This window comes from Macaca thibetana, chromosome 17 (assembly GCF_024542745.1).
Source record: "Macaca thibetana thibetana isolate TM-01 chromosome 17, ASM2454274v1, whole genome shotgun sequence".
In the NCBI taxonomy this organism is placed as follows: Eukaryota; Metazoa; Chordata; class Mammalia; order Primates; family Cercopithecidae; genus Macaca; species Macaca thibetana.
Window position 1 is genome coordinate 92,955,342 of NC_065594.1, and position 25,865 is coordinate 92,981,206.

General features: G+C 53.6%; 2 protein-coding genes across 7 annotated transcripts in view; both read left to right on the forward strand.

Annotated features, from left to right (window-relative positions):
- Positions 1-25,865, forward strand: part of TFDP1 (transcription factor Dp-1) — a 58,879-nt gene that overhangs the window by 28,274 nt on the left and 4,740 nt on the right. For all 4 annotated transcript variants that reach the window (XM_050767028.1, XM_050767029.1, XM_050767031.1 and 1 more), the window contains exons 3-9: positions 2,749-2,815; positions 14,063-14,169; positions 20,733-20,854; positions 22,576-22,741; positions 23,210-23,353; positions 23,837-23,905; positions 25,364-25,515. In XM_050767028.1, the coding sequence (XP_050622985.1) occupies positions 2,749-2,815; positions 14,063-14,169; positions 20,733-20,854; positions 22,576-22,741; positions 23,210-23,353; positions 23,837-23,905; positions 25,364-25,515 (827 nt within the window). The remainder of the gene's footprint in view (positions 1-2,748; positions 2,816-14,062; positions 14,170-20,732; positions 20,855-22,575; positions 22,742-23,209; positions 23,354-23,836; positions 23,906-25,363; positions 25,516-25,865) is intronic.
- On the forward strand, positions 14,889-15,924 carry LOC126940844 (uncharacterized). 3 transcript variants are annotated; one of them, XM_050767057.1, is made up of 4 exons: positions 14,889-15,231; positions 15,263-15,314; positions 15,346-15,425; positions 15,486-15,924. In XM_050767057.1, the coding sequence occupies exons 1-4, from the start codon at positions 15,151-15,153 to the stop codon at positions 15,612-15,614; spliced, it is 342 nt and encodes a 113-aa protein (XP_050623014.1). In that variant the 5' UTR covers positions 14,889-15,150; the 3' UTR covers positions 15,615-15,924. The 3 variants fall into 3 exon arrangements, 1 of the variants encoding a protein (XP_050623014.1); XR_007720934.1 differs by having other exon boundaries at positions 14,889-15,200; positions 15,346-15,924; XR_007720933.1 differs by having other exon boundaries at positions 14,889-15,386.

Sequence of the window (25,865 nt, forward strand, 5' to 3'; positions counted from 1 at the left end):
TGGCCGGGCCAGGCCCGTGTCTGAGTGCACGGTGGCCCTAGTCGGGCTCCTCTGTTGAGGCCAGACTTGCCAGCGTTTCATGGAGGCCGCAGGCAGCCACTGCTCCTGGGGGTCTTCCACACGCCCTGCAGGCATGAGGAGGAGCAGCCCCCGCTCTGTCTCTGCCCATTGGACTGTCCCCACCAACAGAAAAAAGGTGCTGTGCCACCCTGCGCAGTGCGTGCCCTGCACCAGTCCCTGGCCCTACACTTCTTAGCAGGTGTTCATTTGTTCATCCTGGTGAGGGAGGGTGATAGACAGGGACAGTGGTACAAAACAGCTTCAGAGCCCAAACCATGGTTGCCACATGCCAGGGCTGGGAGCGCAGACGCCACGCAGGGGAAGTGGGCACAGCCCTGGCTGTGTAGCGGGGAGGGCAGTCGTCCTCCACAACTGGGACTTGCTCCATCAGACCCCTGGCAGGGCTTCCTCCAGCTCCACGCACCCGGGGCTGGAGCACGCTCCACTCCCACACAGATGCTCCACTCCCACACAGACGCTCCACTCCCACACAGATGCTGGAGCTGGGCTCAAGCCTGACCAGCCCTGACCGAGGCCCTTGCCTCCTGGCCTCACCCACTAGGCCTTAACCTCTTGGCTGTAACTTCCTGGCCTTACGCACCTGGCTGTTCTCTCCTGGCTGACCCACCTTGTGTTTAACTTCTCAGTCTTACCTAGTTTGCTTTCACCTCCTTGGTCATAGTCACCTGACCTTACCTACTTTGCTGTAGTGTTTTGACCTTCATCTCCTGTGGGTTCTGGCCCTCCATAGCCGCTTGGCCGTGTGTACCTGGCTCAACCACCTGTCCACACCCACTCGCCTTTTTCTAACTGGCCGTACCCTCCTGCCCTTTCTCTCCCAGGCTTAACGTCTCGGCCTTACCAACCTGGCCTGGATGGTATTGCCCTCATGGTGACCAGGACATCTGGCATCTCACACCTGTAACACACTAATGGGTGCCAGCACAAAGCCATGCACACCGACCTTCAGGCACCATCGTTGACCATGGGTCATGCTTTTCCTGTCGTGCGTTTGTGCCGGCATAGCCCTCTGCGGGCCTGTCTGGTGTCGTGCGTTTGTGCCGGCGTAGCCCTCTGCGGGCCTGTCTGGTGTCGTGCGTTTGTGCCGGCGTAGCCCTCTGCGGGCCTGTCTGGTGCTGCATCAGGTTGGTGGCCTCAGAGGCGCCTCCTGGGTGTGGTCAGGTTCTTGCCCCATGGCTCTTTTCCTTGAGATTGCATCACAAGCTGTCTTTGGGCCCTGGGCGTGGTGGAGCCTGGATCCCAGCCCCTTGGTGTGGCCAGTGTGATGCAGCCCCTTCTGCACATCCCACCTCACCTGGCTCTGTGTGCAGGGGGTCACTGGGTCGTCCACCCACCGCCCAGCAAGTCCCACAGCCAAGGCTGGGATGGTGCCTGCTGCACAGCCAGACTCAGAAAGTGCGGTTGGACCCGGTTTGAACGTCTGTCGTTCCTGTCTTTTTTTTAGCCTCCTAGGACGTGAACTTGCCACCGTCCTCAAGCTTACGGGCAGCCCTGGCTTTCCTCATCTTCTGTGGGGAAGGGGGTTGTGAAGATGCCCAGGAAATTGTCCGGTGGTCTTGCAGGGGTCGTCTTGCTGGGCTTTTAGTCTTGGCTGCCTGGCTTGTACCTGGGCTGCCTCCCCATGTCCCCTGACTTACCTGGGTGGCACCATGGGGTCATGGCGTCTCCTTGTTCCCGTGGTGTTGTCTACAGAAGGGTGCATTCGAGTGCCTTTACTCTCAGTGAAGACAGCAACCCCCATCGCCACACCGCAGCCCCACTGCCTGAGGTGCGTGGCCTCCTCGGACCCTGGGTACTCAAGCGTGCTGCCATGTGTGTGCTCATGCTCAGGCTGCCATGCCTGGGCTGCCAGCATGCCACTCCCAGAGGCCGCCCCTCCAAGACCTCCTCTTGGGATGGCCTTTCCTTCGCAGAGCCCAGCCCCTGGGGACTGACATTTTGTTGGGACTAGGAAGAGAATGAAACATTTCATGACTTTTCTGGAGAAGCAGGATGAGGTTGACAATTCTGATAGGAGTCCCCCTTAATGTTTCTTGCTGTGTGGCTGTACCGTTAGGTGTGTGTTACTGCCGTATAGCTGGACCATTAGGTGTGTGCCCCTGCTGTGGCTATACCGTCACCTGTGTGCCCCTGCTGTGGCTGTGCCATCACACGTGTGTTCTTGCTGTGTGGCTATACTGTCACACGTGTGCCCCTCTGTATGGCTGTACCATCATGCATGTGTGTCCAGCTGTGTGGCTGCACCATCACGTGTGTGCCCCCGCTGTGTGACTCGCCGTCACGCGTGTGCCCCCGCTGTGTGGCTGTGCCATCACGCCTGTGCCCCTGCTGTGTGGCTGTACTCTTATCTGTGCCGCCTTTCGTTTAACATTCTATTGTGAACGTTTTCCTCATTACAGTCGTGATTTTTCAAGACTGTGTGGATTTTGTAAGTCGTGGCTAATTCCTGGTGGACGGTGCTGTTTTGGCCCTGCAGGTGCCATGGTGATAGCAACATTCCTTCTCCGGGCCTGGCGTTCTCCGGGGTGTTCCTGGAGTTGCTTAACTGTGGCCCTTCTGCCTTTTTACGACGTTATTTGATAGAACCCTTGAGGGTGGTTTTAGACACCCCTAGTTTTGTAGCCCTTTTAGCTGTTGTATTTATTATTGTTTTGTTGCTTTCTGCAGGCCGGTCTAATTGAAGCCAACGGAGAACTCAAGGTCTTCATAGACCAGAACCTTAGTCCCGGAAAAGGTAAGGGCACCTGTTCTGGACACACTTGTGTTGATGAATGCGTGAAGCTTCACGTGTTTATGAAGCTGTTGACGTTGAAGCCTCTTGCTAATGATGGCATCTCCTGCACGGGCACCTTTGTGCTCTGAGAATCCAGGAGGGTGGGCGTAGGGGCCTTCTAATATTTAGAACACAGCCTGCACACACACACCAGAAGCTTTGTGGATTTTGAATTCTAAGGTGTGTATACTATTTGCAAACATTTAGAAAAAGGTAGAATAATGTAAAGAAGAAATAAAGACAATTTGTTTTCCCGCCACCCAAAGATAATGACGTCTCAGCAGTGGTGTGGGCTCTTCCAGAAGCCAGACTCACCTGTGCTGTTTGAGGAAAGATGGGTGTACCATGGTGCACACCTCCTGCGAAGCAAGCACTTGCCACGTTTAACGCTTCGCATGTGTATTTTACTAGCTCTTGAGGAAAAGCCATTTTTCTTGTCTTGAGGAATCCAGGGGAGGAAGTCAGCTGGAGAGGTTGAAGCCGCCTCTTCCGGGTCCCACGGTTGGCAGTTTCCATTTTACACCTTGGAGTGGTGCTGTGGTTTACATTCATGAAGGTGTGTGTGCTCACCAGGTAAACTCCTTACCTGTGCTGGGTTAGGACACACCACTTAGAAGCTTTGATGTGCGGTGCTTGGCCCCTCGTGAGAGGTTGTGCTGTGTGGAGCTGGGAGTGCGTGCAGGGCAGTTCATTGTGGTTTGTTGCGATATTGCTGGGAGACAAGCTTGTGGAAGAGCTTGCTTTGTCCTCAGACGTTTCTGCCTGCAGAACCTAGTGGGCCCACTGAGTGCTCTGGTCGCGACATGCATGCACTTGGTTGCGTCAGCCCAGGGAGGAGCCTAGAGGCCTGGATGCGTTTCCGTTTTAGATTCCTAGAAGGAACTTTCTGATTTTTCTTTTCTTTCTTTTTTTTTTTTTTTTTTTTTTGAGACGGAGTCTCGCTCTGTCGCCCAGGCTGGAGCGCAGTGGCCGGATCTCAGCTCACTGCAAGCTCCGCCTCCCGGGGTCCCACCATTCTCCTGCCTCAGCCTCCCGAGTAGCTGGGATTACAGGCGCCGCCACCTCGCCCGGCTAGTTTTTTGTATTTTTTAGTAGAGACGGGGTTTCACCGTGTTAGCCAGGATGGTCTCGAACTCCTGACCTCGTGATCCGCCCGTCTCGGCCTCCCAAAGTGCTGGGATTACAGGCTTGAGCCACCGTGCCCGGCCTTCTGATTTTTCTAATTATTCCCATATATAAAATGAGCTTTTTTTACTCTTAACATTGAGACCCTTGTAAGTGACCTCTCAGTGCTTGCCGTGGCTCTGGGGCGTGGGATTGTGGTGACCAGGCCACCAGCTCTCTGCTGAGGCTTGACCCTGCTGCCCGTCCCTTTCTGTCCAGTGCTGGTGCGGGTGCCCATGGTGCCATCTGCCTCCAACCCCTACGTGCTGCGGAGCCAGGTCCAGGTGTCTCCTTGGGGCCCGTCCCTAGGTCCTACTCTGGTCTCTTCCTTGGGAGAACTTGGCCTTGTGACCTGAGCCAGCCTGCAGCCTCCCCAGCCTCCTGCTGCCTGTGGGCCCTGCCAGAGGAAGGTGGTGGGACTGGCCCTGCTCTTCTGCTGACACAGGTCCTTCCCTGCTGCTTTTCTAGGAATAGGGAGCAAATCTGCGCAGCCCTTTTAGGATTATTTATGAGCTTTTTGTCTTGATCATTTGAGGATTCACAGATTGCTCGAGAGAAGTATAGTTTTAGTGTAACTAATTGAACACTTAAAAGTGCACAAGTTGCAGGCATGACATTTTCTGTTCAAGTGATAAAGCAGAAATAACAATGAAAAATTCACCATTTTCACCATTTTATGCTTGAAATGATGAAGTCTGTTACTATGGTGTTGAATTTGAATTCCTCTTGTTAGGTTACATGCAGTCAGCTTTCTTACCACATGTGGGCTGTCTCCTTTTCCATTCTTACTCACAAATCTGTGCTTAAATCTGTAACAGGTTTAATGGAGCTGAAGAGTTGAATTGCTGGGATTAGGAGGGAACATACTCTGGCATTTGTGGCATAGCTGAAAATGTTCTGGTTTTGACCCGGCTCGCGGCAGGGCCATGCGTTTCCCGTCTGCTTGCCCCACGTGCCCCGGCCCCTGATCCCCCCGAGGTGAGCCTTGGGATGGTCAGTTCTTTCCCCGGATCGTCGGCAGCGGCTCTTGGGCCTCCCCTCCCCTCACCTGGTGTTGATTCCACCACACACGTGGAGCTTTTGTTGTTGTTGTTGTTGTTGTTTTTGAGATGGAGTCTCACTCTGTCGCCCGGGCTGGAGTGCAGTGGCGTGATCTCGGCTCACTGCAACCTCCGCCTCCCGGATTCAAGTGATTCTCCTGCCTCAACCTCCTGAGTAGCTGGGATTACAGGTGCCCACCACCATATCCAGCTAATTTTGTGTTTTTAGTAGAGATGGGGTTTCACCACGTTGGTCAGGCTGGTCTCCAACTCCTGACCTCATGATCCGCTCGCCTCAGCCTCCCAAAGTGCTAGGATTACAGGCGTGAGCGACTGCACCTGGCCACACGTGGTTATTTTAAATTTGCTTTTGCGTCAGTGACATGTTCATGTTTTAAAGTTTTGAAGTATGAAAAGGTGCAGAGAGACCTGGCCACACGTGGTTATTTTAAATTTGCTTTTGCGTCAGTGACATGTTCATGTTTTAAAATTTTGAAGTGTGAAAAGGTGCAGAGAGGTTTCCTTCTTTCCTCTTCTGCCCAGCACGTTAGCACCAGTGTTCACTTCCGGTGTTTGTTCCAGAGAATTCTGTTTAACAAATAGAACAGTTTGTTGGTGTTTGCATGTGTCTGTGTCAATATGTGTGCATGAGTGCGCGTGAGGAACGTGTGTGTCACTGAGTGTGCATGTGAGGAGTGTGTGCATGAGTGTCAGTGTGTATGCGTGAATGATTGTGTATGTGAGGAGTGCTTGTCGGTGCATTGTGCATGAGGAATGACTGCATGTCTGAGTGTGCATGAGTTGAGTATGTGTTGAGTGTGCATGTGTGTTGTGTGCATCAGTTGTGTGAGTACGTGAGTGTACCTGTGAGTTTGCGTGTGTGTGCATGCGTGTGAGTTGTGTGCATGTGTGTGCAAGTGAGTTGTATGTGTGAATTGTGAGGAGTGTGTGTGGAGTGCATGTGTTGTGAGTGTGCATGAGTTCACGTGAGTTGTGTCAGTTGTGTTCGTGCATTTGTGAGTCGAGGTGTGTTGTGTGCATGAGTTGTGTGCATGTGAGATGTGAGTATGTGAGTTGTGTGTGTGAGTTGTGCGTGAGTTGCATGTGAGTTGTGTGCATGTGCACGTGTGAGTTGGGTGTGAGTTGAGTGAGTTTTGTGTGTGGAGTGTTGTGTGTGTTGTGTTCTGTGCGTGTGCATGTGTGTATGTTGTGTGCGTGAATTGAATGAGTGTGTGTATGTGCGAGTTGAGTATGAGTTGTGTGAGTATGCGTGTATGTGCATGAGTTGAGTGTGAGTTCTGATTGTGCATGTGTGTGAGTTGTGTGTGTGAGCGTGCAGCCCTTGCTTCCCCAACAGACACCCGTCTTCACTAGTGGGCCCCCCTTGCCTCTAGTTTGGGAGGTGGGGCGGTCTAGGCAGGGTCCTCGGCGCCCTTAGATGGAGCCGTTGCGGGTGCTTTTTGAGTTGCCCTCGGTGGTGCAAGTGAGCAAGGCTCCGCCTTCCTCTGTCTGTGCCCTGCGAGCCCAGGGCATGGTCGGTAGCACTTCGAGGGCTGTGGAGCCCTTCCTTGAGTCAGATCTTAAGGCAGGACAGGAGCTGTCCCGGTGAGAGTGGATCAGGGGAAGGTAGAGGGGATGAGCCCAGCCGAGGCTCCTCGTGGGTCCCTGGCCCTGGTCCTCCCAGCTCCACTCCATGCCACAGCTGCCTGGGGCCACTGTGTCTCTTCCTGCTGTTGCCGTGGGGGGCCTGTGTCCAGGTCCCCACTGTGATTGTCAGTGTTCTCTAGAGCAACAGCCAGGGGGACAGGGAACCCAGGTGGGGACTCACGACAGGACCCAGCCTAGCCATAGTGGGGCCATCAGGGCGGAGCCTGCAGGGCGGTTGGTGATGAATTCTTTTTCTGGAAAAATGTAGGTTTTGCTCTAAAAGCCTTCAACGGGTTAGACGAGGCCCACCTGCATCGAGCACAATCTCCTTTGCTTAATGGCTCCTTTTCAAGGAGCTTAGCGGCAAGTTCTCAGCTGGCCTTTGGCTGAATAACGGGATAGAGCACCGTCAGGCTGACACGTAAAACTGACCACCACACCCTTCGAGGCTCAGAAAACTGCTTTCCACCCAGAAAAATGCACCAAACTCGAGACATTTTGCATCCACAGGCTCCCCAAGGATGAGAGTCCCAACGTGGAGGTTTTGACAATACGTTTTACGTGGGCTATTTTAGTCGTGGCTGTTTGGTTTGCCTCTAATTGTTCCCTGAGAGCAAAATGCTGCTGTGAACATTTGCACACACACTTTGTGTGTCTGACAGTTCCATGTCCTCACCACCATTTGGTAGTGTTGGGTTTTCAGGCTTTGTGTGTCGCAGGTGGGCTCTTACTCATATCATGCCTGTGGCCCCGCGGTACTGGTAGGAGCTTTCCCTCTGGCTTTGCCTGGTCCACCCTGCCCCCGTCCCAGCGTGACCTGGCCCCAGGGCTGCCTGCATCCTCCTCCCTGATGTGTGCAATCCTGTCTGACCTGCGCCTCGTCCTTAGGGAGGCCAGCCGGGAGGCCACAGCTGGCCTGGAAGTGTGCTTGTCTGTCTGTACCTCAGGGCTGCCTGTGCACCCCCTGTACCGAGGGGTGATCCAGGCTCACCGAGAATCTGCCCACACTGTTCCTGAGAGCGCAGATAAGTGTGTAGGCCAGGTGCAGGGACTCACACCAGAAATCTCAGTGCTGCAGTGGGAGGATTGCTTGAGGCCAGGAGTTCAAGACCAGCCTGGGCATCAACGTGAGGCCCCATCTCTACAAAATAAAAAAAAAAAAGTAGCCAAGCATGGTGGCGCATGCCTATAGATAGTCGCAGCTACTTGGGAGGCTGAGGCAGGAGGATCACTTGAGCGTGGGAGGTCGAGGCTGCAGTGAGTTGTGATTGAGCCTCTGCACTCCAGCCTGGGTGACAGAGCCAGACCCCGTCTCAAATGAGTAGGCTGGGCACAGTGGCTCACGCCTGTTATCCCAGCACTTTGGGAGGCCGAGGCAGGTGGATCACCTGAGGTCAGGAGTTCAAGACCAGCCTAGCCAACATGGTGAAACTGCCTCTCCACTACAAATATAAAAATTACTGGGGCGCTGTGGTGCACGCCTGTAATCCCAGCTATTCAGGAGGCTGAGGCAGGAGAATCACTTGAACCCAGGAGGTGGAGGTTGCAGTGAACCAGGATTGCTCCACTGCCCTCTAGCCTGGGTGACAGAGTGAGACTCTGTCTCAAAAAAAAAAAAAAAAAAGTAAATATATAAGTGTACATTTGAGTGTGTACTTTGGCAGCTGGTGCGTGGAGTGTCTGCGTCCTCCCCATGCTGTGTGGTGGCTCCTGTCTTTAGTCACTGGGGCCCTTCCAGTCGTGGCTTCGGCGACTGCGATGTGTTTGCTACCTTTGGTTATTTGCTGCCTTTTTCTCATAGTGTGCTCATGATTTTTAACATAGTGGGTCCGTGGAGAGTGCTCAGACACAGGTCATGGCTGTGCACGGTGCAGGTTCACCTTGTCTGCGGCGCCGGGCCCGGGTCCCTCGGTTGCTGCTCATATGGGAGTGCCCAGCACATGTGGGCATTGGATTATACATGTCCTCTTAGCCCAGAATGACTGCTTCCGAAAGAGCATCTCCCTTTGTTGTGTCTTTACTTTCCTCCTGCTTCAGTCTCATGTCTGTCAGCTTTAGGGTTCTAAGTGGAGGAGGAAATTTATCAGTGATGTGTGGTCAGAAGCTTAGTGTTGCTTACGTAATTCCTTACTCGTGGTGACTGTCGCTTGTGAACTGTGCCCCCCCCCCCCCCCCCGCACTGATCTTTGTACAACTGTTAGGAAGGGGGTTATAGGAAGGGAGGGTATAACTTTTGGTTGGCCTCTTCAAACTGCCAGCCTCCTACAGAACTGTCAGGAGAGGCCATCCGCTTTTTCTCTCTTCGTATTTCTCTGTTTTTAGCCTGAAAGACATTAAAAACCCAGCCTCTGTTTTTAGCCCAGTAATGGCATTTCTGTGGCTGTAACCCTTGTTCCCAGGTGTGAGATGATGACTCTTGGATGCAGGGTAGCCTGCTGGAGCTCTGTGTGTTTGGACAGAGAGGTTCTTGGGAGTGACTTCAGCCATGCTGTGAACTTGGAGTAGTAACCGCGTGTTCTCAGGAGCAGGTCCTGCCGGGGGCCCAGCCACGTCAGGCACAGTAGGTGTGTGGTTTGTGCAGCTGAGGTCTCTGATAACTGCCAGAGGATAGGTTTTGTGTGGGAGTTGCCTCAGCCTGCGTTCTAGGAGCTCAGGTCTCCTGAGTCTGAATGGAGTCTGGGGAGAGCAATGTCTCCATTGGGCAGGTGCCTGGCTGTGGTCACTTAGGCAGGAGCTTCCTCCTCAGTGCTGACAACAGAGAAGAATGTTCTGTTGTGGCCAGTCAAGTGTGCACAAATGCTGCTTGCAAGCCAGCCACAGAGGCACTCCCCTGCGGAGCTACTTCCCTGCGGAGCCGCTCCCCTGCAGAGGGGCTGTGCTTGACCAGATGAGCAGATAAAACATCTCCAGCTTGGTGGGCAAAACAGTAACTCGTAGACCTCTGGCTCTGACAATGTAAAGATGTTAAAATTGTTTTTCAGAAAATACAAAACTTTATGGTTTCATAATTTATCTTAAGCCCTATAGATATTAATAGAATAGGACAAGTAATGATAAAAATGTGAGTACTGTATTTAGACTCCTTTTTCTGTTAATGGATTATAGCAACTTAGACCATATATATTCTTAACTAATTTTCTTCCCAAGAAAGGAATTCTCCATTTAAAATGCTGTATATAAAATGTTTTTAATTAGTTCTTTTGAAAAAGGCTATGTGTGCCTTTTACAGTTGAAACAATATTATTTCTGTAGAGTCAGCTTATGGGCCATGTCTTCATGTGACTCAGCTTGTCCCTGAAATGTTAGTCCTCCTCCCTCCCATGCATAGATTGTGTGGGTCAGTCTTACCAAGAAAATATGTGGAACACTCTACTTATATTGCCAGATTAAAACTAAATGATTGGCTGGGCACGGTGGCTCACACCTGTAGTCCCAGCACTTTGAGAGGCCAAGGCGGGTGGATGACTTGAACTCAGGAGTTCAAGACCAGTCTGTGCGATGCGGCGAAACCCTGTCTTTACAAAAAATAAGAAAATTAGCCGGGTGTGGTGGTGCGAGCCTGTAGTACCAGCTACTTGGGAGGTTGAGGTGGGAGGATCCCTTGAACCGGGAGGTGGAGGGTGCAGTGAACTGAGATTGTACCACCGCACTCCTGCCTGGGTGACAGAGTGAGACCCTGTCTCAAAAACAACAACAACTACTAATTGAAATAACATTCTACCCTGAGGTGGACAAAAAAGTGGTGGGGAGCGACAGCCTGGCTGCCACTGGTGCGTTTGGACTGGAATGACCGCCTGGGGAACTGGGCGGACTCTGGGACGGCGGCCGCTTGGACCCAGGCTTCGCTGGCGGCAGGCGTGCTGAGAAAAACACACAGCATGCGGTTCAGTAATAACAAACAGCATTTTCATATGACGTCTGTGTTCATATGACCACTTTATTACAATGGAATAGTGTAGCAGCGTTTGAGGAAATCAGCCTGATCTGTACGTGTGGGTAAGTCTGAACACAGTGTTGGCAGAATTGCAGAATGCGAGCCATATAATATTTGTCTGTGTTTCAGAGGCGCACAAAAAACAATCGTTATAGCCTTAGGTTCAGTTCCACACATCCTGGAAAAGCATGAAAAATGAGGAGAGTGCGTCCCTGCAGGCCCTGGGCGCCACACACGGGCAGCCTCGCGGGGAGGCTGAGGGTCCTGGGGACTCATTTTATTTCTGCTCCTTATGTCTCTACGAAACTTGAAGCAAGTATGATGATAACAGTGTATTTGAAGTGTACTGGAATAAAATTGTCGTGTTATTGTTTGTATTTGAAAAGTTTCTCAATGAATAGAAACAAGAAGCCCGGCCAGGCACATTGGCTCACACCTGTAATCCCAGCACTTTGGGAGGCCAAGACGGGTGGATCACCTTAAGTCACGCGTTCAAGACCAGCCTGGCCAACATGGTGAAACCCCATCTCTACTAAAAATACAAAAATTAGCCGGGCGTGGTGGCGGGTGCCTGTAGTCCCAGCTACTCAGGAGGCTGAGGCAGGAGAATCGCTGGAACCTGGGAGGCGTAGGTTGCAGTGAGCCGAGATGATGTCACTGCACTCCAGCCTGGGCAGCAGAGCAGGACTCCATCTCAAAAAAAGAGAAAAAAAGAAAGAAAGAAACCCACCCACCCAGCTCTGGTCCCCAGACATCACTGCCCTTTCCAGCCTGTACTTCTGGGTGTGGGTCTGAGATGTATTCAGGGAGGGGCCTTGCTGCTCACTGGACGGGTGGGCGTGCGAACTCAGCCCCTATCTCAAGGCCCTTCTGAAATGCTGCTCTGGGGCGGGGCAGGGGATACTCACCCTCAGCCTCAGGATTTCTTTCTTCTCCCTGTTACTGATGCACGTACCCTGCCCTCTGTCCTGCAGAGACTCAGCTGGTGACCCAGGGGTGCTGCTGGTTGATGTGTGCTGCTCAGAGGTTCTCTGTTGGTTTGTGTCTAGGCTGGGAGGGGCCCTCTGTGCTTGGCAAGCCCTCGGGCTCCAAAACCCTTTACCTGCAACTGGTGTGGGGGCTCAGACTCCAGGTGGACAACAGGAGCGAGTGGGGAAGCTCAGGGGCCCTGGACGTCTGCCTGCATTCACTCATCCTGTGCTGGGTACCAGAGGAGGGACCCTCTTCCCTCTGTGTGTTTCTCCCCCTTCCTAGCTGTGAAAACCCTTAGCAACCCACCCCAGCCTCATGGTGCTGGCCTCTGGCCCAGAGAGAGAGACCTGGTTGGAAGGACAGATGGCATAGACAGGCCAGCCAGCCGGCCTGTGGGCAGAGCAGATGGAGGGCAGGCCAGATGCCCCGAGGGTCTCAGCTACACTGCTGTCCCACAGCCCCACCACCCCCCGAATCCCCGAGTCCTACCCACACTCCCTGCTGGGGCAGGAAAGGGGAGCCCCAGACTGGGACGCCCGAGTGCACGGTACCTGTGGTGCTGGTGGGCGGCGCTGTGGCCGGGCGCTGTGGTGCTGTGGCCGGGCCATGCAGGACGGAAAGAGCCGCCTGGCTGCTGATGGGGAGTGATGGTGCCACTGGCTTTTGTGAACTCAGAGGTCTGTTGCTTTCTCCACATTTATTGAAATTAGAGACTCGTTTACAAATTTTAAAAGATGTTATCTTTGTAATGAATCATTTAAATATTCTTGAAAGCTTACTATTTACTCATCTGTACATGAATCTGAAAAGTGTTTAATTATGTATTTTAAATCATTCCCTGCATAGTAGAATATTATGTTTGCTTTTAAAAAGTCTTTCTCTGGTAAGTATTACACAGTGTATATGTGCATCAAATCATCACTTGTACATTTTGAATATGTACAATCTTTACTTTTCAATTGAATATTCTAAAATAAAAATATCTTTCACATATATAAAACAATTAAAAAGTAAATATTTGCCCTTTCTTAGGATACACATCTTTATTTTTGGAAGAAAATTATCCCACAGCAGATCATCTTATTTTAGTTCCAGAAAAGAATTTTAAATATGTGTTGATATTGGTTGGTAAAAATACTAATATTTAACCCAGTTGAATCAAAAGGCAAATGTCTTTTTAATCACTTCCTAATAATCTGTCTTGGCCGACTTAGATTATTAAGAGAAATTATTAAGTGTTCTTATGTAGCAGCAAAATTCATTCTTTAGTATATTTTAAAGAAACGCATAAAAAGCAGTAGATGTTTTTAGAACGCATGGGTTGTAAAGGGCCCCAAAATGAAACCAGATCGCAAAGACGACGTATTCGAAAGTCTCGCCAATGATTTGTGAGTCATTTTGGTGCTGACTGGTGGGAATGAAGGGAGATGCCTGTGGGGAAGTCCAGGGTCCTGCAGCTCCTCGGGCGGCTGTCGGGGGAGGCCCGAGGTCGGATGGGCAGCCGTCTGGGGAGGCCTGAGGTGTGGCGAGATTGGGGAGTTCTCCTTTCCTGATATTGTCATGACCCGCAAGTCTGTCTCTTCTTCACCTGAGGGTATCGCGCATTTTCAAATGTGGGGCCATCGGCTCAGCTCCCCGAGCCATGCCGCGGGGCACTGCGAGCCCCTTGCTCCTCCGTGTGGCCGCCTAACGCCCCTCCCGGGCTGTGCTGGCCACCCGGGCCTCCCACCTTGTTTCCCAGGGTGCTCGCTACCACCTAGTTTACAGGTTCCTCTGTTCTCTCTGCCCGCTGATGCCAGTTTTTGAACTTTATCATTACTGCTTCATTTTACTATTTTTGTGTAAATGTTCCAGGACTTTGTCCACTGCTGTGTCCCTAGGACCTTTTGCATTCCGCTGTTGGAGGAGAGAGGCCTCACGTCTCCTGCAGAGGGGTCCCCACTTGCTTCACCAGTGTTCTGAGGGCTCCTGTGTGTTTAGAGGCGCAGCCTCCACGGAAGGCACGCTCCTTCCTGGGAACAAATGTGGCTCTCCTTCCTAAGGAAAAGTGGATTATCAGATTTCCATGCTAGGTTTGCAACCTCATAGAGAAATGTTGGGATAAAAGTTCTAGTTTTAAAATTCTGTTCCATAATTGTCACAGAATCACAGACTTTTCCAGGCCGTGGTCCCACCAGCACGTTCTGCAGACCTCACCGAGGGGCCAGAGCAGTGGGTGATCAGCCTGGGTCACCTGGGTCGCGTCAGCACGGCCCTGCAGCTCTCCCCTTACGGTTTTACGTTGGGAATTAAGCTTCATGGAGGTGTTTGCACTTGAGCCATGGATTTGAGACAGTACAAGTGGGGAAAGCTAAGCATCTCTAATTGGAAGCACCATCTTGCTGGACGGTCACTTTTAGCCTTAACTTAGAAAAGGAGTCTCGCCCTTGACCTGGTGTCTTTGTGTTGCAGGCGTGGTGTCCCTCGTGGCTGTTCACCCCTCCACCGTCAACCCGCTCGGGAAGCAGCTCTTGCCAAAAACCTTTGGACAGTCCAATGTCAACATTGCCCAGCAAGTGGTAAGGCTCCCGCAGGAGCGGCCAGTCGGGATCTTGGTGCGGGGTCGGGGTTGGGTGAGCCGTGTGGTTGGGGGTGTTCCCAGGCATGACTGGATTTGGACTCTGGTTGCAGCATAGGGCCTTCCCCTCGTCAGGGAGCCCATGACCAGTGCTAGATTTTCCACGGCCCTCTGCAGCTGCCTGCGTGTTGTTGTGGGAGACACGATGGCATGCACAGCACTCCTGTGTGCCCCAGCCCACGCCGTCCTTCCAGTAGCTGGAGGGTGGTGGGCGGGGCCCCAGCCCCAGCCAGAGGCACCTTCCTCTTAGCGTCAGAGCTCAAAGCTCTTCTTCTAACAAGGGCTTCTTACGTGATGTGGCCGAGCATTGGCCGTGGCCCTCCTGGCGACACCAGGCTGGGAAGGCAGGTAGGGGCAGGGCCCTGGCCGTGGCTGTGGCTTGGCCCGGGGGCAGTGACGGGGCAGATGCCGCTCTCTCAGCCGCGCACAGGAGAGGGGCGCATGGGCGTTGGGAAACCGCGCGTCCCCCCTCCCCAGGCTGCTGCTGGCCAACTTATGCCGCGTCTCACAATGCTGTTTCCTGTCTCTGTCCACCCTCCGCGTTCTTGCCGGTGGCAGGCTATTGGAGACAAGGAGCCCGCACGGAATCCTGACCTCACCAGAAGTGGGGCCCCAGGCACTGGGTGGGCAGGTTTGGCTGTGACTGGAGCTGGTGGTGAGGGACACAGCCACCCCAAGGCTAGGCTGGGCTTCCAGTCCTTCCTCAGGGACTTGTTTATGGTGCCTGAGAGCTCCTTCCTGGTCCTGAGATGATGCTCTGGCCCCGCCTGGGCAGCTGTCCCAGCCCTGTTCCTGCCAGCCGTGGGCTTTGGTGATGCAGCACCTCTCGCACCCCAGCCTCCTGGTCCGCTCCAACCCCTCACCCTGCACTGCCTATGCTGTGGCCCTGTCCTCTTACAAGGATTGAACACCTCCGGGTGGGATGAGAACCTGTCCGTTCACCTATCCCAGGTGTCTCTCAGGCATCCCCAGGTGTCCTCATGTGTCTCTCAGGCATCCCCAGGTATCCTCCCATGTCTCTCAGGCGTCCCCAGGTGTCCTCACGTGTCTCTCAGGTGTCCCCAGGTGTCCTCACGTGTCTCTCAGGTGTCCCCAGATGTCCTCACGTGTCTCTCAGGCATCCCCAGGTATCCTCCCATGTCTCTCAGGCATCCCCAGGTGTCCCCAGGTGTCCTCATGTCTCTCAGGCATCCCCAGGTATCCTCCCATGTCTCTCAGGCATCCCCAGGTGTCCTCATGTCTCTCAGGCATACCCAGGTGTCCTCACGTGTCTCTCAGGTGTCCCCAGGTGTCTCTCAGGTGTCCCCAGGTGTCTCTCAGGCATCCCCACGTGTCCTCACATGTCTCTCAGGTGTCCCCAGCCCTGTAGAGAGCTCTCTGTACTGAGCTGTTTTCTGTTGTCTAGGGCATCTCCCTTTGGTCTAATCATGTTTTCTTTAGAGAACAATGACCACATACCAGGGATATTTTGGTCATTTTTGTACTTTAGTCTTTATTTTATATGCAGTTCTGCTATTTCCATTTATTTAAATAACCTTGAAATTCTCTGGACTCTTTAACAGATCTTAGGATATGAGTTTTAAGAGAGAGCGGCTTGTGGGTCACACCCTTGAGAGATGTGAGCGGGATTGCCTTCCCCGTGAGCCCCCCCACACACCCCCTCCCCATGCGTGCTCCCCCGCACCCCGTGCGTGCTCCCACACAGCTGTCCTGAGTGAGCGGTTCCAGGTCCCACGCAGCTTTCATGGCCCCTTTCCTGCCAGTGGGAGGTGACAGAAACCTCGCTCTGCAGAAGTTTTGTGGCCATTGAAAGTAGCGGTTTGTGGAAGCTCTTCCATGTTATACGGCTGATATAACTGATCACGGCTGATCACGGCTTTTCAGTAAATGCCATTTTGATAAACGCTAAAAATTCAGTTTTTGTTTTGCTTTATAATTAGATTATAGATTTGACTATAAGTTGATTGGGAATTATAAGGTTGATTTTATAGGTGCTGTGTATCATAGCGGAGTTTATCTGGGTGAATAATTGTAGCACCACTTCTGTCTTTACTGCCGGTCTGAATACACTGGAGGAAAATGAATGAGAAGATTATCTTACTGATGTGCTTTAAACTTCGTCACTGAAAGTCTAGTTCCTGATTTAAATTCACCTGTTCGGGTGGAGCTTATCATTGCTGTTTTATGCTTTGCAAAATCTCAGTGATAGGAATTAAAGCTGACAAATGGCAAATGTCTCTTAAACCTTTTTATATACCAGAGATTTACAAAAAACGGGACTGGCTCATTCTGATGCGAGGGGTGGAGCTCAGTCCAGGCATGTGAGTGAAAGCGGTGGGAGGTTCCTTAGGTCTGTGACCTTCACCAGCCAGCAGGCACAGGGCTTGTCAAGGTCAAGGTCTTTTGAGGTGCAAATGCTCGTGAAGCCTGCGGTGCTGCAAAGCATAGCTCACGCACAGGAAGGTGTGCGGGACGGATGCGCTCAGGCGGCAGGAGCAGCGGCCTGTGTGAGACCCCCGTGAGAAGCAGCCCCCACCCAGGCCTCTGTCCCAGAAGGTGGCATCTGTGGTCGCAGTGGCCTTTCCTTTGCAGCTGCACCGCTGGCCATGTCTCTCTGGACACTGCAGTTAACCTTGGTCCATCTCTAGGACTCTGTGTCTGGGTGGGGTCACGCTGCACAGAGACGTTGTGATCTCAGTTTTTAGAGTGTGTGAAATTAAGGTGCAAAAAGTGTGCTCTTAGGGCAGAAGGAATTCCTTAAATCAGGAATCCCCAACCCCTGGGCCTGTTAGGAAGCTGGCTGCATAGCAGGAGGGGACTGCCTGAGCCCTGCCTCCTGTCGGATCAGCGGCATTAGGTTCTCGGTTCTCGGGAGCGCAAACCCCACTGTGAACAGCACATGCAGGATCCAGGCGGCACTCCTTATGAGAACCGAACGCCTGATGATCTGAGGTGGAGCAGTTTCTTCCCCAAACCACCCCCCACCCCGGTCTGTGGAAAAACTGTCTTCCACAAAACTGGTCCCTAGTACTGAAAAGGTAGGGGATCGCTGCTTTAAAACACCAGGGTTCGCTGTGGAGCCAGTGAGGGGGGCTCCTGGGGGAGGAGGACTGGTCTCAGGCAAGGTCGACCTCTGGCAGGTCCTCTACTGTGGGATGCTTACACCGCGTGCTCCATTTTCTAGCAACTGCTGGCATGGAAGCTGCAAAAGCTTTAGAATCAAACGGCTGTGTTTGAAGCCGTGTCATTTAGCTTCTCTGAAGCACAGCTTGGATTCCAGCCGTGAGCACAGTAGGAAGAGAAGACCCCTCGTGACCTGTGGGGCCCGGGTCACCTCCCCTGCTCCCCCACGAGAGGCGGGTGGGGGAGTCATGAGGGCAGAGCCCATCCTCCAGAGAAGCCACCGTTAAATCCAAGGAGTGGGTGTCCCTGGCACCTTGCAGCCCCGCCTGCCTCCTGCTCCCAGAGGGCTCCTGGATCTCCTGGAAAGCCCGGGTTGGAGTCAGACCCACTGCCTCCCAACTTTGGGCAGCACCCCTCATTGTGCTGTGACCACTTCTCCCTTCCAGGGTCTCTGCCCACCGCTCCAGCTAGTGTGGCCTCTGCTTCCGAAACCACCTCTCCTCTCCTAGGGGCCCAACTCTGAACTGTCCTTCCCGGCACTGACCCATCCACCCTCTGGCACCTCCTTGGTTGCTGTTTTCCCTGCGCTTTTGCCCACACACGCCCTCCAGGGCTTCAGTGTGTTGCTGTGGCTCCTGTGGTTGTTGAGTGTGGCTCCTGGTGTAGGGAAGTGAGGCTGGGAGCCTGCTCCATGTCTGTTGAATGGGAGGCCAGAAGGCATCCTGTGGCACAGGCGGCCGGCCAGAGTTCACCCGGCTTCCTGTGCACCAGGAAGGAAACGCACCTGTGCCAGGTCCGGGAGCGAAGCGTCTGAGTCTCATTCCTGGGAGGGCTGGCTCCAGGCCGCCCCTATGAAGCTGACTCAGCTCACAGGGCTGGTGAGCTGCAGGTGATGGGTGAAGAGCAGGGACAGTGCTGCGGAGACGCAGTGAGGGGAGCTGCCATGCAGGGCACGCAGAGGAAGGTGCCGGCACCCTCCCCCAGCACTGCATGGGCCTGATGATGTGGGGCCTTCCGCAGGGAGCAGTTAAAGCAGGAGAGTAGGAAGGGCTTCCTGTAAGACCTGGCCTCCGTAACAACGCTTTGCCAGTGCACTGGCGGCTTGGTCTCAGGGTGCCCTGGGTGCTGAGTCCTGTCTTCCAGGAAAGGCTGTTGGTGAGCACCATTGAGCACCTGGTGTGCACCTGCCCTCTGGTTTTCTCTTCTTCCCTACTTACAGTGGGTTTGACCTGCGATTCTTTGACTTTAAGATGGTCCAAAAGCAACACGCATTCAGTGGAAACAGCTTCCAGTGTCCACACGACCATCCTGTTTTTCCCTTTGAGTGCGGTATCCAGTTCTGGGATACCCACACTCATGTAGAGTGGGCTTTATGTGAGATGCTTTGGCCCGACTGGGCTAATGTGCGTGATCTGAGCACATGTAAGGTAGACTGGCTAAGCCGTGATGCGCAGTAGGACAGGTGGATGACGTGCATTTCGACTTAGGGTGTTTTCAGCTCACGCGGGTTTATCGGGATGTTCCCCATTGTGAGTCAGAGCCACTCTTCGTGAGTCGGTTTGCTCCTGACTGGAGGACGGCGGCACAGTGATGGCATTTGTCTTGGGGCCAAGATCCAGTGCCTTGTGTGGTCCTGGGATTCCTGGGGAAGGGAGTAGACCCATGAGGTGGGTTAGAATTGTGTGTGGGATTCTCCAGTCCCCCGTACCTGTGCGTGTGGTATGCGCAGAGCCAGCCAGCACTGCCTGGTGTGGAGCTGGCGGGTTCTCAGTCTTACATCGGCTCCCGGAGAACGGCATCCGCTGAACTCAATGCAGGAAGCCGTGTGGGGCCAGTGTGCTTGCAGGCAACCGGGTCGCAGGGTCCTTTTGTCAGCTATTTCGATCTGCCACGTGGTGCAGTGCCCCAGCAGCGCGCGCGCGCGCGCGCGCACACACACACGTATTAAACCACACACACACACACACACACACACACACACGTATTAAACCAAACAAGCTTCACAGGATTTATTCATGCCCAGGAGACTTATCTTTTGTATGGTTTCGTTTTGCAGCAAATTCACTAGTTTCATTTCGTGGCCTGCTAACGGGGTGATCCACGGAAGGCTGCACTCTGATGCGTCTCTGATCATCGGAGACATGAGTGTCAATGAAAAGATTGGTCCTGTTGAAATGCTTTTCTTCTCAGGAGCTGACAGGCGATCTGGCCTGGGGATACTTGGAAAGTGTCCCCTCAGCTGCTCCCAGGGCCACCGCAGGTGATGCATTTATCCGTGTAAGAAGGGGAGCTGGGGTGGCGGGCCCAGCTTAGAGCAGCTCAGGGCGTCGGCCGCATGAAGCACCCCCCGCCAGCATGCAGGTGTCCAGCTCCAATCCCTTTAGCAGAAGCCACATGCCCACACAAGCAGTTCAGTCGCTGAGGCACTTGGATTTGTGGTGAATTGAATGACTCAACATTTACTGAGAAATAGTGTTTCCAGTTTAGATAGAGTCATGCCACAAGATCTTTGAAGTCAGAGTTGTTTGCCTGTACGAGGGTGCCCAGGTTTTCACACTCAAACATTCATTGAGGAACCAAAGTGATAAGAACTTGTCAAAAGTCACACCAGCCAGCATGTCCCTTGAGGAAGAGATAGTTGTCGACACCTCGGGTGTGCTGTGGGGTGAGGTGGGTGGGTCAGCGTCCACACTGGCCTTGCCTCTCGTGGTTCCCCCGAGAGGGGCCCAGGTGTGTGAGCCCCAGGGGTGCGTGGAGCTCCCCACCTTCCGCCCCCAGTGCTGGTCGCCCTCCCTCCTTGCCTGACGTCATTGCAGGTGCAGGGGTCTCCCCGGACAGGGCCCCAGGGCACAGGGTTACCAGGTGATGGCTGTCACCCTGCCTGTGCTTTTGTCCTTCGAGAGCTATTTTGGTTTGTTTCAGGCCTCTTTTTAGTGCCACGGAAGGATACAATTTCATCCTCATCCATATTGCTAAAAGGAAGTAAAAGGGTGAAGGGAAAAACAGAAGCGTGTCGAAGTGCCCTGTGTGGAATTCTGTGCCGCCCCCTTCGTTAAATGACCGTTAGCGCTTTGGGGGTCACGCTCTGCCCTGTCCTGTTCTTGCTTGCTTGGGTTGTTCACAGTTTCTTGTTGCTTTTGTCTAATTGGAGAAGATGCCTGTGACTGACAGGAGGAAGATGAGCCACAGTCAGAACAGGTGTGGTGATGCCGTCACCGTGTCAAAAGCGTCCACCGCCGGACGTTTTTCCTGCCCCGTCGTGGCTGCTCGCTGTGGTTAACAAAATTCCACAGTGGCTGTGGATAGCGAACAGTTGGTGGGCGTGGCACCCTCGCCATGTGGGCGGGGACTGACTGTCTGAATTGTCTTTTTTGACTATAGGTAATTGGTACGCCTCAGAGACCGGCAGCGTCAAACACCCTGGTGGTAGGAAGCCCACACACCCCCAGCACTCACTTTGCCTCTCAGAACCAGCCTTCCGACTCCTCACCTTGGTCTGCCGGGTGAGCACTTCCCTCCGGACCCTTAGAGTTGTAGGATTGCTTGCGGTTCGCACCTCCACGTTCTCCTGGGCCACGTGCGTGACACAGTCGCACGGTGGGGCTCCCATGCGCATTGATGTCAGCCTCCGAATCACACTCACCCATCATCGTGCCCCGCACAGGTGTGCAGTCGAGGCGCACTGCCTCGGTCACGGAGAAGTCGGGCTGGGCACTGCCCACCCTGCTTTGTGTCTGGTGTAGTGGGTGCTCTTGGAAGGGCTGGCAGCTCTTGGCCAAGACGGGGAGAAGCTGGCCTTGTACTTGCCACAGGACCTTGGAGACTTTTCATCGTCTGTGCTGGGAGCACGCGGGATGGATTTCACCCACTGCCCTTGAATGCAGCCTCTACTGCCCCTGGGGTTACGGCCCCCGTGAGTGGTCCCACCAGAGTGGCTCCTTCCACTAAAGCAAGATCTGATGAGCTGTGTCTTTCCTTAAAAAAACACACATGCGGCCGGGCGCGGTGGCTCAAGCCTGTAATCCCAGCACTTTGGGAGGCCGAGACGGGCAGATCATGAGGTCAGGAGATCGAGACCATCCTGGCTAACAGGGTGAAACCCCGTCTCTACTAAAAATACAAGAAAATTAGCCGGGCGAGGTGGCGGGCGCCTGTAGTCCCAGCTACTCGGGAGGCTGAGGCAGGAGAATGGCGTGAACCCGGGGGAGCGGAGCTTGCAGTGAGCCGAGATCGCGCCACTGCACTCCAGCCTGGGGCACAGAGCAAGACTCCGCGTCAAAAAAAAAAAAAAAAAAAAAAAAAAAAAAACACACATGCAAAGCTACAAAAACCTACCTGTGTCGGTGCCCAAAGCTTCACCAGCTGGGACCGCAGGTGACCTTTCCCGCCACGTGGGGACTGACCAGAGTGTAGAGTTGGGCTTTCCCTCTGTGTGAAGAACACTTAGTGGTTTGCACCTGTTGTCAAGCGGCTATCACAGCCCAAGCCGTATGAAATTATAGCCTGCTGAAATTTGTCCTAAAAATTCACAAATGTACACTGAAATGTCCCATAGTTCCTGATTCTGGTTGCCCTCTTTAGAAAAGTGATGCCTGTGGCTCACACCTGTAATCCCAGCCCTGTGGGAGGCCGAGGCCGGCAGATCATGAGGTCAAGAGATTGAGACCATCCTGGCCAACATGCTGAAACCCAGTCTCTACTAAAAATACAAAAAAATTAGCTAGGTGTCGTGGCGGGCGGGCGCCTGTAATCCCAGCTACTTGGGAGGCTGAGGCAGGAGAATCGCTTGAACCCAGGAGGCGGAGGTTGCAGTGAGCCAAGATCGTGCCACCGCACTCCAGCCCACTACAGAGCGAGACTCCATCTCAAAAAAGAAAAAAAAAAGAAGTGCTTGGTGTACTGATAGGCCTCTCATATGCTGAGTACTGATAGGCCTTCCATATGCTGATTCGGGTCCTGGGGACGCCTCCCGTTTTCCCTGACACTTGGAAGGACAGAGGCGCAGCCTGCCAGGGAGACACTCGCTTTCTGACCTGCAGGAGCACTGGGCCTGGGGGCTGGGGCTAGGTGGTCCTGGCCTGCTCACGTGTTGGATCTGCTGCGCCCGTGGGATGTGGCCCCTTTTTGTGCAGCTCATTAGAGCTCTCAGGTAAAAGCATTCCTCGATTCAGACTGATGCTCAGGAGGGCTGACAGTCGCTTCTTTTTTCCTTTGTATTTTGAAGGAAGCGCAACAGGAAAGGAGAGAAGAATGGCAAGGGCCTGCGGCATTTCTCCATGAAGGTCTGCGAGAAGGTGCAGAGGAAAGGGACCACTTCCTACAACGAAGTGGCGGACGAGCTGGTCGCGGAGTTCAGTGCTGCCGACAACCACATCTTACCAAACGAGTCAGTAAGTGTGTGCTGGGGGCCGAGAGGCCAGGGTAGCGGAACCAAGTGGTGTGGCACGTTTTACTCTTTTAATATTGGGAACAGTTAAAACCATACAGAAAATTCCAAGTACAGCATGACAGAATTTTTCCCAGTCCATTTGCTGGCATGATGCTCTGTCAGCGTCAGTGAGCGAGCACGTGGGCTGGCTCTGCACATCCAGCGGCCCAGAAATGCAGACGTGCCCTCCTCGCCAGCTGGGCTCGACACCCGAGGGCCCCCAGCTCCCCTCCTGGAACACACCGGGCTTCGCACAGCCCTGTCTTGCCCTGCATCATCTGTAGGGTGGGAGTGCTCCCTGAGGACGTGTTGGGGTGACAGCTCTGTGAGCGGGGTGCCCCTTCAAGCCGGTGCACGTGGCCTACAGTTTAAGGTGGGATCCACAGGCTTTTTTGGATCATTTGGAAAATCCACTCCCTGTCATCCGCAGGCTTATGACCAGAAGAACATAAGACGGCGCGTCTACGATGCCTTAAACGTGCTGATGGCCATGAACATCATCTCCAAGGAGAAGAAGGAGATCAAGTGGATTGGTCTGCCCACCAACTCGGCTCAGGAATGTCAGAACTTAGAGGTGGCCCTTCAACCTTGATTTCCCTTCAAGTCTGTGTAGATGTGTTTGTTGTCCGTCACTCAGAAGGGTCTGGGCTCCGTGCCCTTATGCTCTCTGTGTCCAGACGGCTGGCAGACGGTCATGCAGACGTCTCCCTGCGTTTCTCAGTCTCGGCTGTCAGGGGAGGGAGCATGGTTGGCCCAGACCCACTAGAGTGTGTTAAACTCTAGCATAGGTTAATTGTGAATCCTAGTTTGTGGGATTTTTGTTTTCTTTTTAGATACCATAGTTAAATCCAAGAAATGAGAGGAGAGGGGAAAAGGTATAGTTTAGAAATGGAAGAAAAACTCCCCTGTATTTTGTGGCACCTGCTATGTCTAGATTTGTCCATATCCCTTCGATTACATTCAAGGTAAACATAGGTAACACTGAGGATGCGGGTTGTGAAATGCACTGTATGGAACAATCGTGATGATTCTCTACATGGGGGGTTTGTTTTTGAAGGTGGAAAGACAGAGGAGACTTGAAAGAATAAAACAGAAACAGTCTCAACTTCAAGAACTTATTCTACAGGTAAGAGAATACATATCTTTGGAGGCAGGGTAATTTTTATTTTACTAATTTAGTTTTATAACAGCAACATACTGCCTTGGGTTACGCTCCTGTGTGGCAAATTAAATGACTGCTTTAAGATTCTGAGTGTGAGTTCATCTCATAGGTGTTGAATGTGGGCCGTGTTCCCAGAGCGAGGTTGTGTATGTGTGTGCATATGCATGCATGCGTGCGTGCGTGTGTGTGTGCATGTGTGTGTGCACCTGCGTCCATGTGCCTGTGTGTGTGCATGTGTGTGCATGCCTGCGTGTGTGCCTGCGTGTGTGTGCACGCATGTGTGTGCGTGCCTGCGTGTGTGTGCCTGCATCCATGTGCCTGTGTGTGTGCATGTGTATGTGTGTATCCCTCGTCACAGTGTCTAAACAGCCAAAAGACAGATGGAGGGATGACTTCATGCAAAAGCAGCATTTGAAAAATCCCCTCAGAGGTGCTTAACCCAAGGCCCAGGTGCCAGGCGAGGCATGTAAAACTGTGGTGGGCGCAATGCACCTGGGTCTTGACAGTGCTGATCAGGGCCCTGGAGCTGGCCTTCCCCACCTCCCATTGAGTGCTGAGGGTGGGCGGCACCCCTGGGGGCCCCGTGTCTGGTGTGGAGGGGGTCGTGTGCAAGGTGCTCAGTGCAGAGCTGACTGCTGCTCTGGCCGAGGTGTGCTCGAGCCCTCCCAGAGGGGATGGTGTGGCAGCCATGGTGATGGAGACTCGTGGGCGAGAGCTGCTCAGGGCCACAGAGTCTGTCAGGAGGGACAGTCCTGGTTGCCAGTGCCTTAGTACCTGCCCAACGGGGATAGACCCAGGGTGGCCGGGAGAGGAAGGGAATCTCCTGGCTCTACATTAATAGCAGAGAAGTTCTCTCCAAGTGGAACACTTGGTTTGGGGCCTGAGGCCCTGGCCCTGGGTTCAGCCTTGCAGGGCCCATTCCCCCAGAGGAGCACCCCTGCAGCACACGGGCCCTTCCGCGTTCTACTTCCCAGGGTGGGCGAAGTCCACGGCATGGCACCCCTCCAAGGCTGTCACCCTGTAGGTGCCACGGGGGTGGGTGGCCTCAGAGGGGTGAAGGACAGCAAGAAATCGACTTCCAAAATTGGTGTTTTGTTGAGCACCCTTGCCGTGGTGGACGTTTTCATCACGGGCACAGATGGCTGTGAGGTGTGAGCACCCTTCCCATGGAGGACACTTTTATCACGGGCCCGGATGGCTATGCGCCCGCTTTCCCTTAGTTCTTCCCTCAGGATCTCGTTTCCTGAGCGCTTTTGTCCCTGGGCTGCAGAGGTCAGCACCCAGCGGCTGGTGCTGGCCTTTTCAGATGTCCAGGCCAACTTCTCACTGTTGCCTGGGCGCAGGGAGGGCTGTGAGGACCCCTCGAGCACAGGGACTGTGTTCTCGTGCTGCCACGGGCCACCTGGCTCCTCCTTTTTTTAGCAAATTGCCTTCAAGAACCTGGTGCAGAGAAACCGGCATGCGGAGCAGCAGGCCAGCCGGCCGCCGCCACCCAACTCAGTCATCCACCTGCCCTTCATCATCGTCAACACCAGCAAGAAGACGGTCATCGACTGCAGCATCTCCAATGACAAGTAGGTTGTGGGCGGGGAGCCATTCTCTGGTCGCTTATCTCTTTTTGAGGGAGCTGACCCCGTTGGGATTGTCACGAGGACAAGTTTTAAATGTTGCACAAATAGCCGGGGTTTGCTGTCCGTTGTGGGGTGGTGGGAGGCTGTGTCCCGGGAGCGTGTGCCTCAGGGCATGTCCTGGGAGAATGGACCTCGATTTGCCTCTCACCTCATTTACTGCGGAGTTTGTAAATTCTGTGAGGAGATGCTGATGACTGGGAATGTGGAGGCTGTGTGTGGCGGTCCGTGGGTCAGCTGTCCTGGCCCCACCGGTTACCGGCTCCACTGGGAGACCCTGTGTTTCTGACTGTGCC

Bases quoted from the DNA above. Each gene is read 5' to 3' on its own strand.
- LOC126940844 (XM_050767057.1), top strand. From the start codon at position 15,151: ATGAGAACCTGTCCGTTCACCTATCCCAGGTGTCTCTCAGGCATCCCC. The intron at 15,315-15,345 runs GTGTCCCCAGAT...CGTGTCTCTCAG, and splicing joins TGTCCTCACGTGTCTCTCAG to GCATCCCCAGGTATCCTCCC. The intron at 15,426-15,485 runs GTATCCTCCCAT...AGGCATACCCAG, and splicing joins TGTCTCTCAGGCATCCCCAG to GTGTCCTCACGTGTCTCTCA.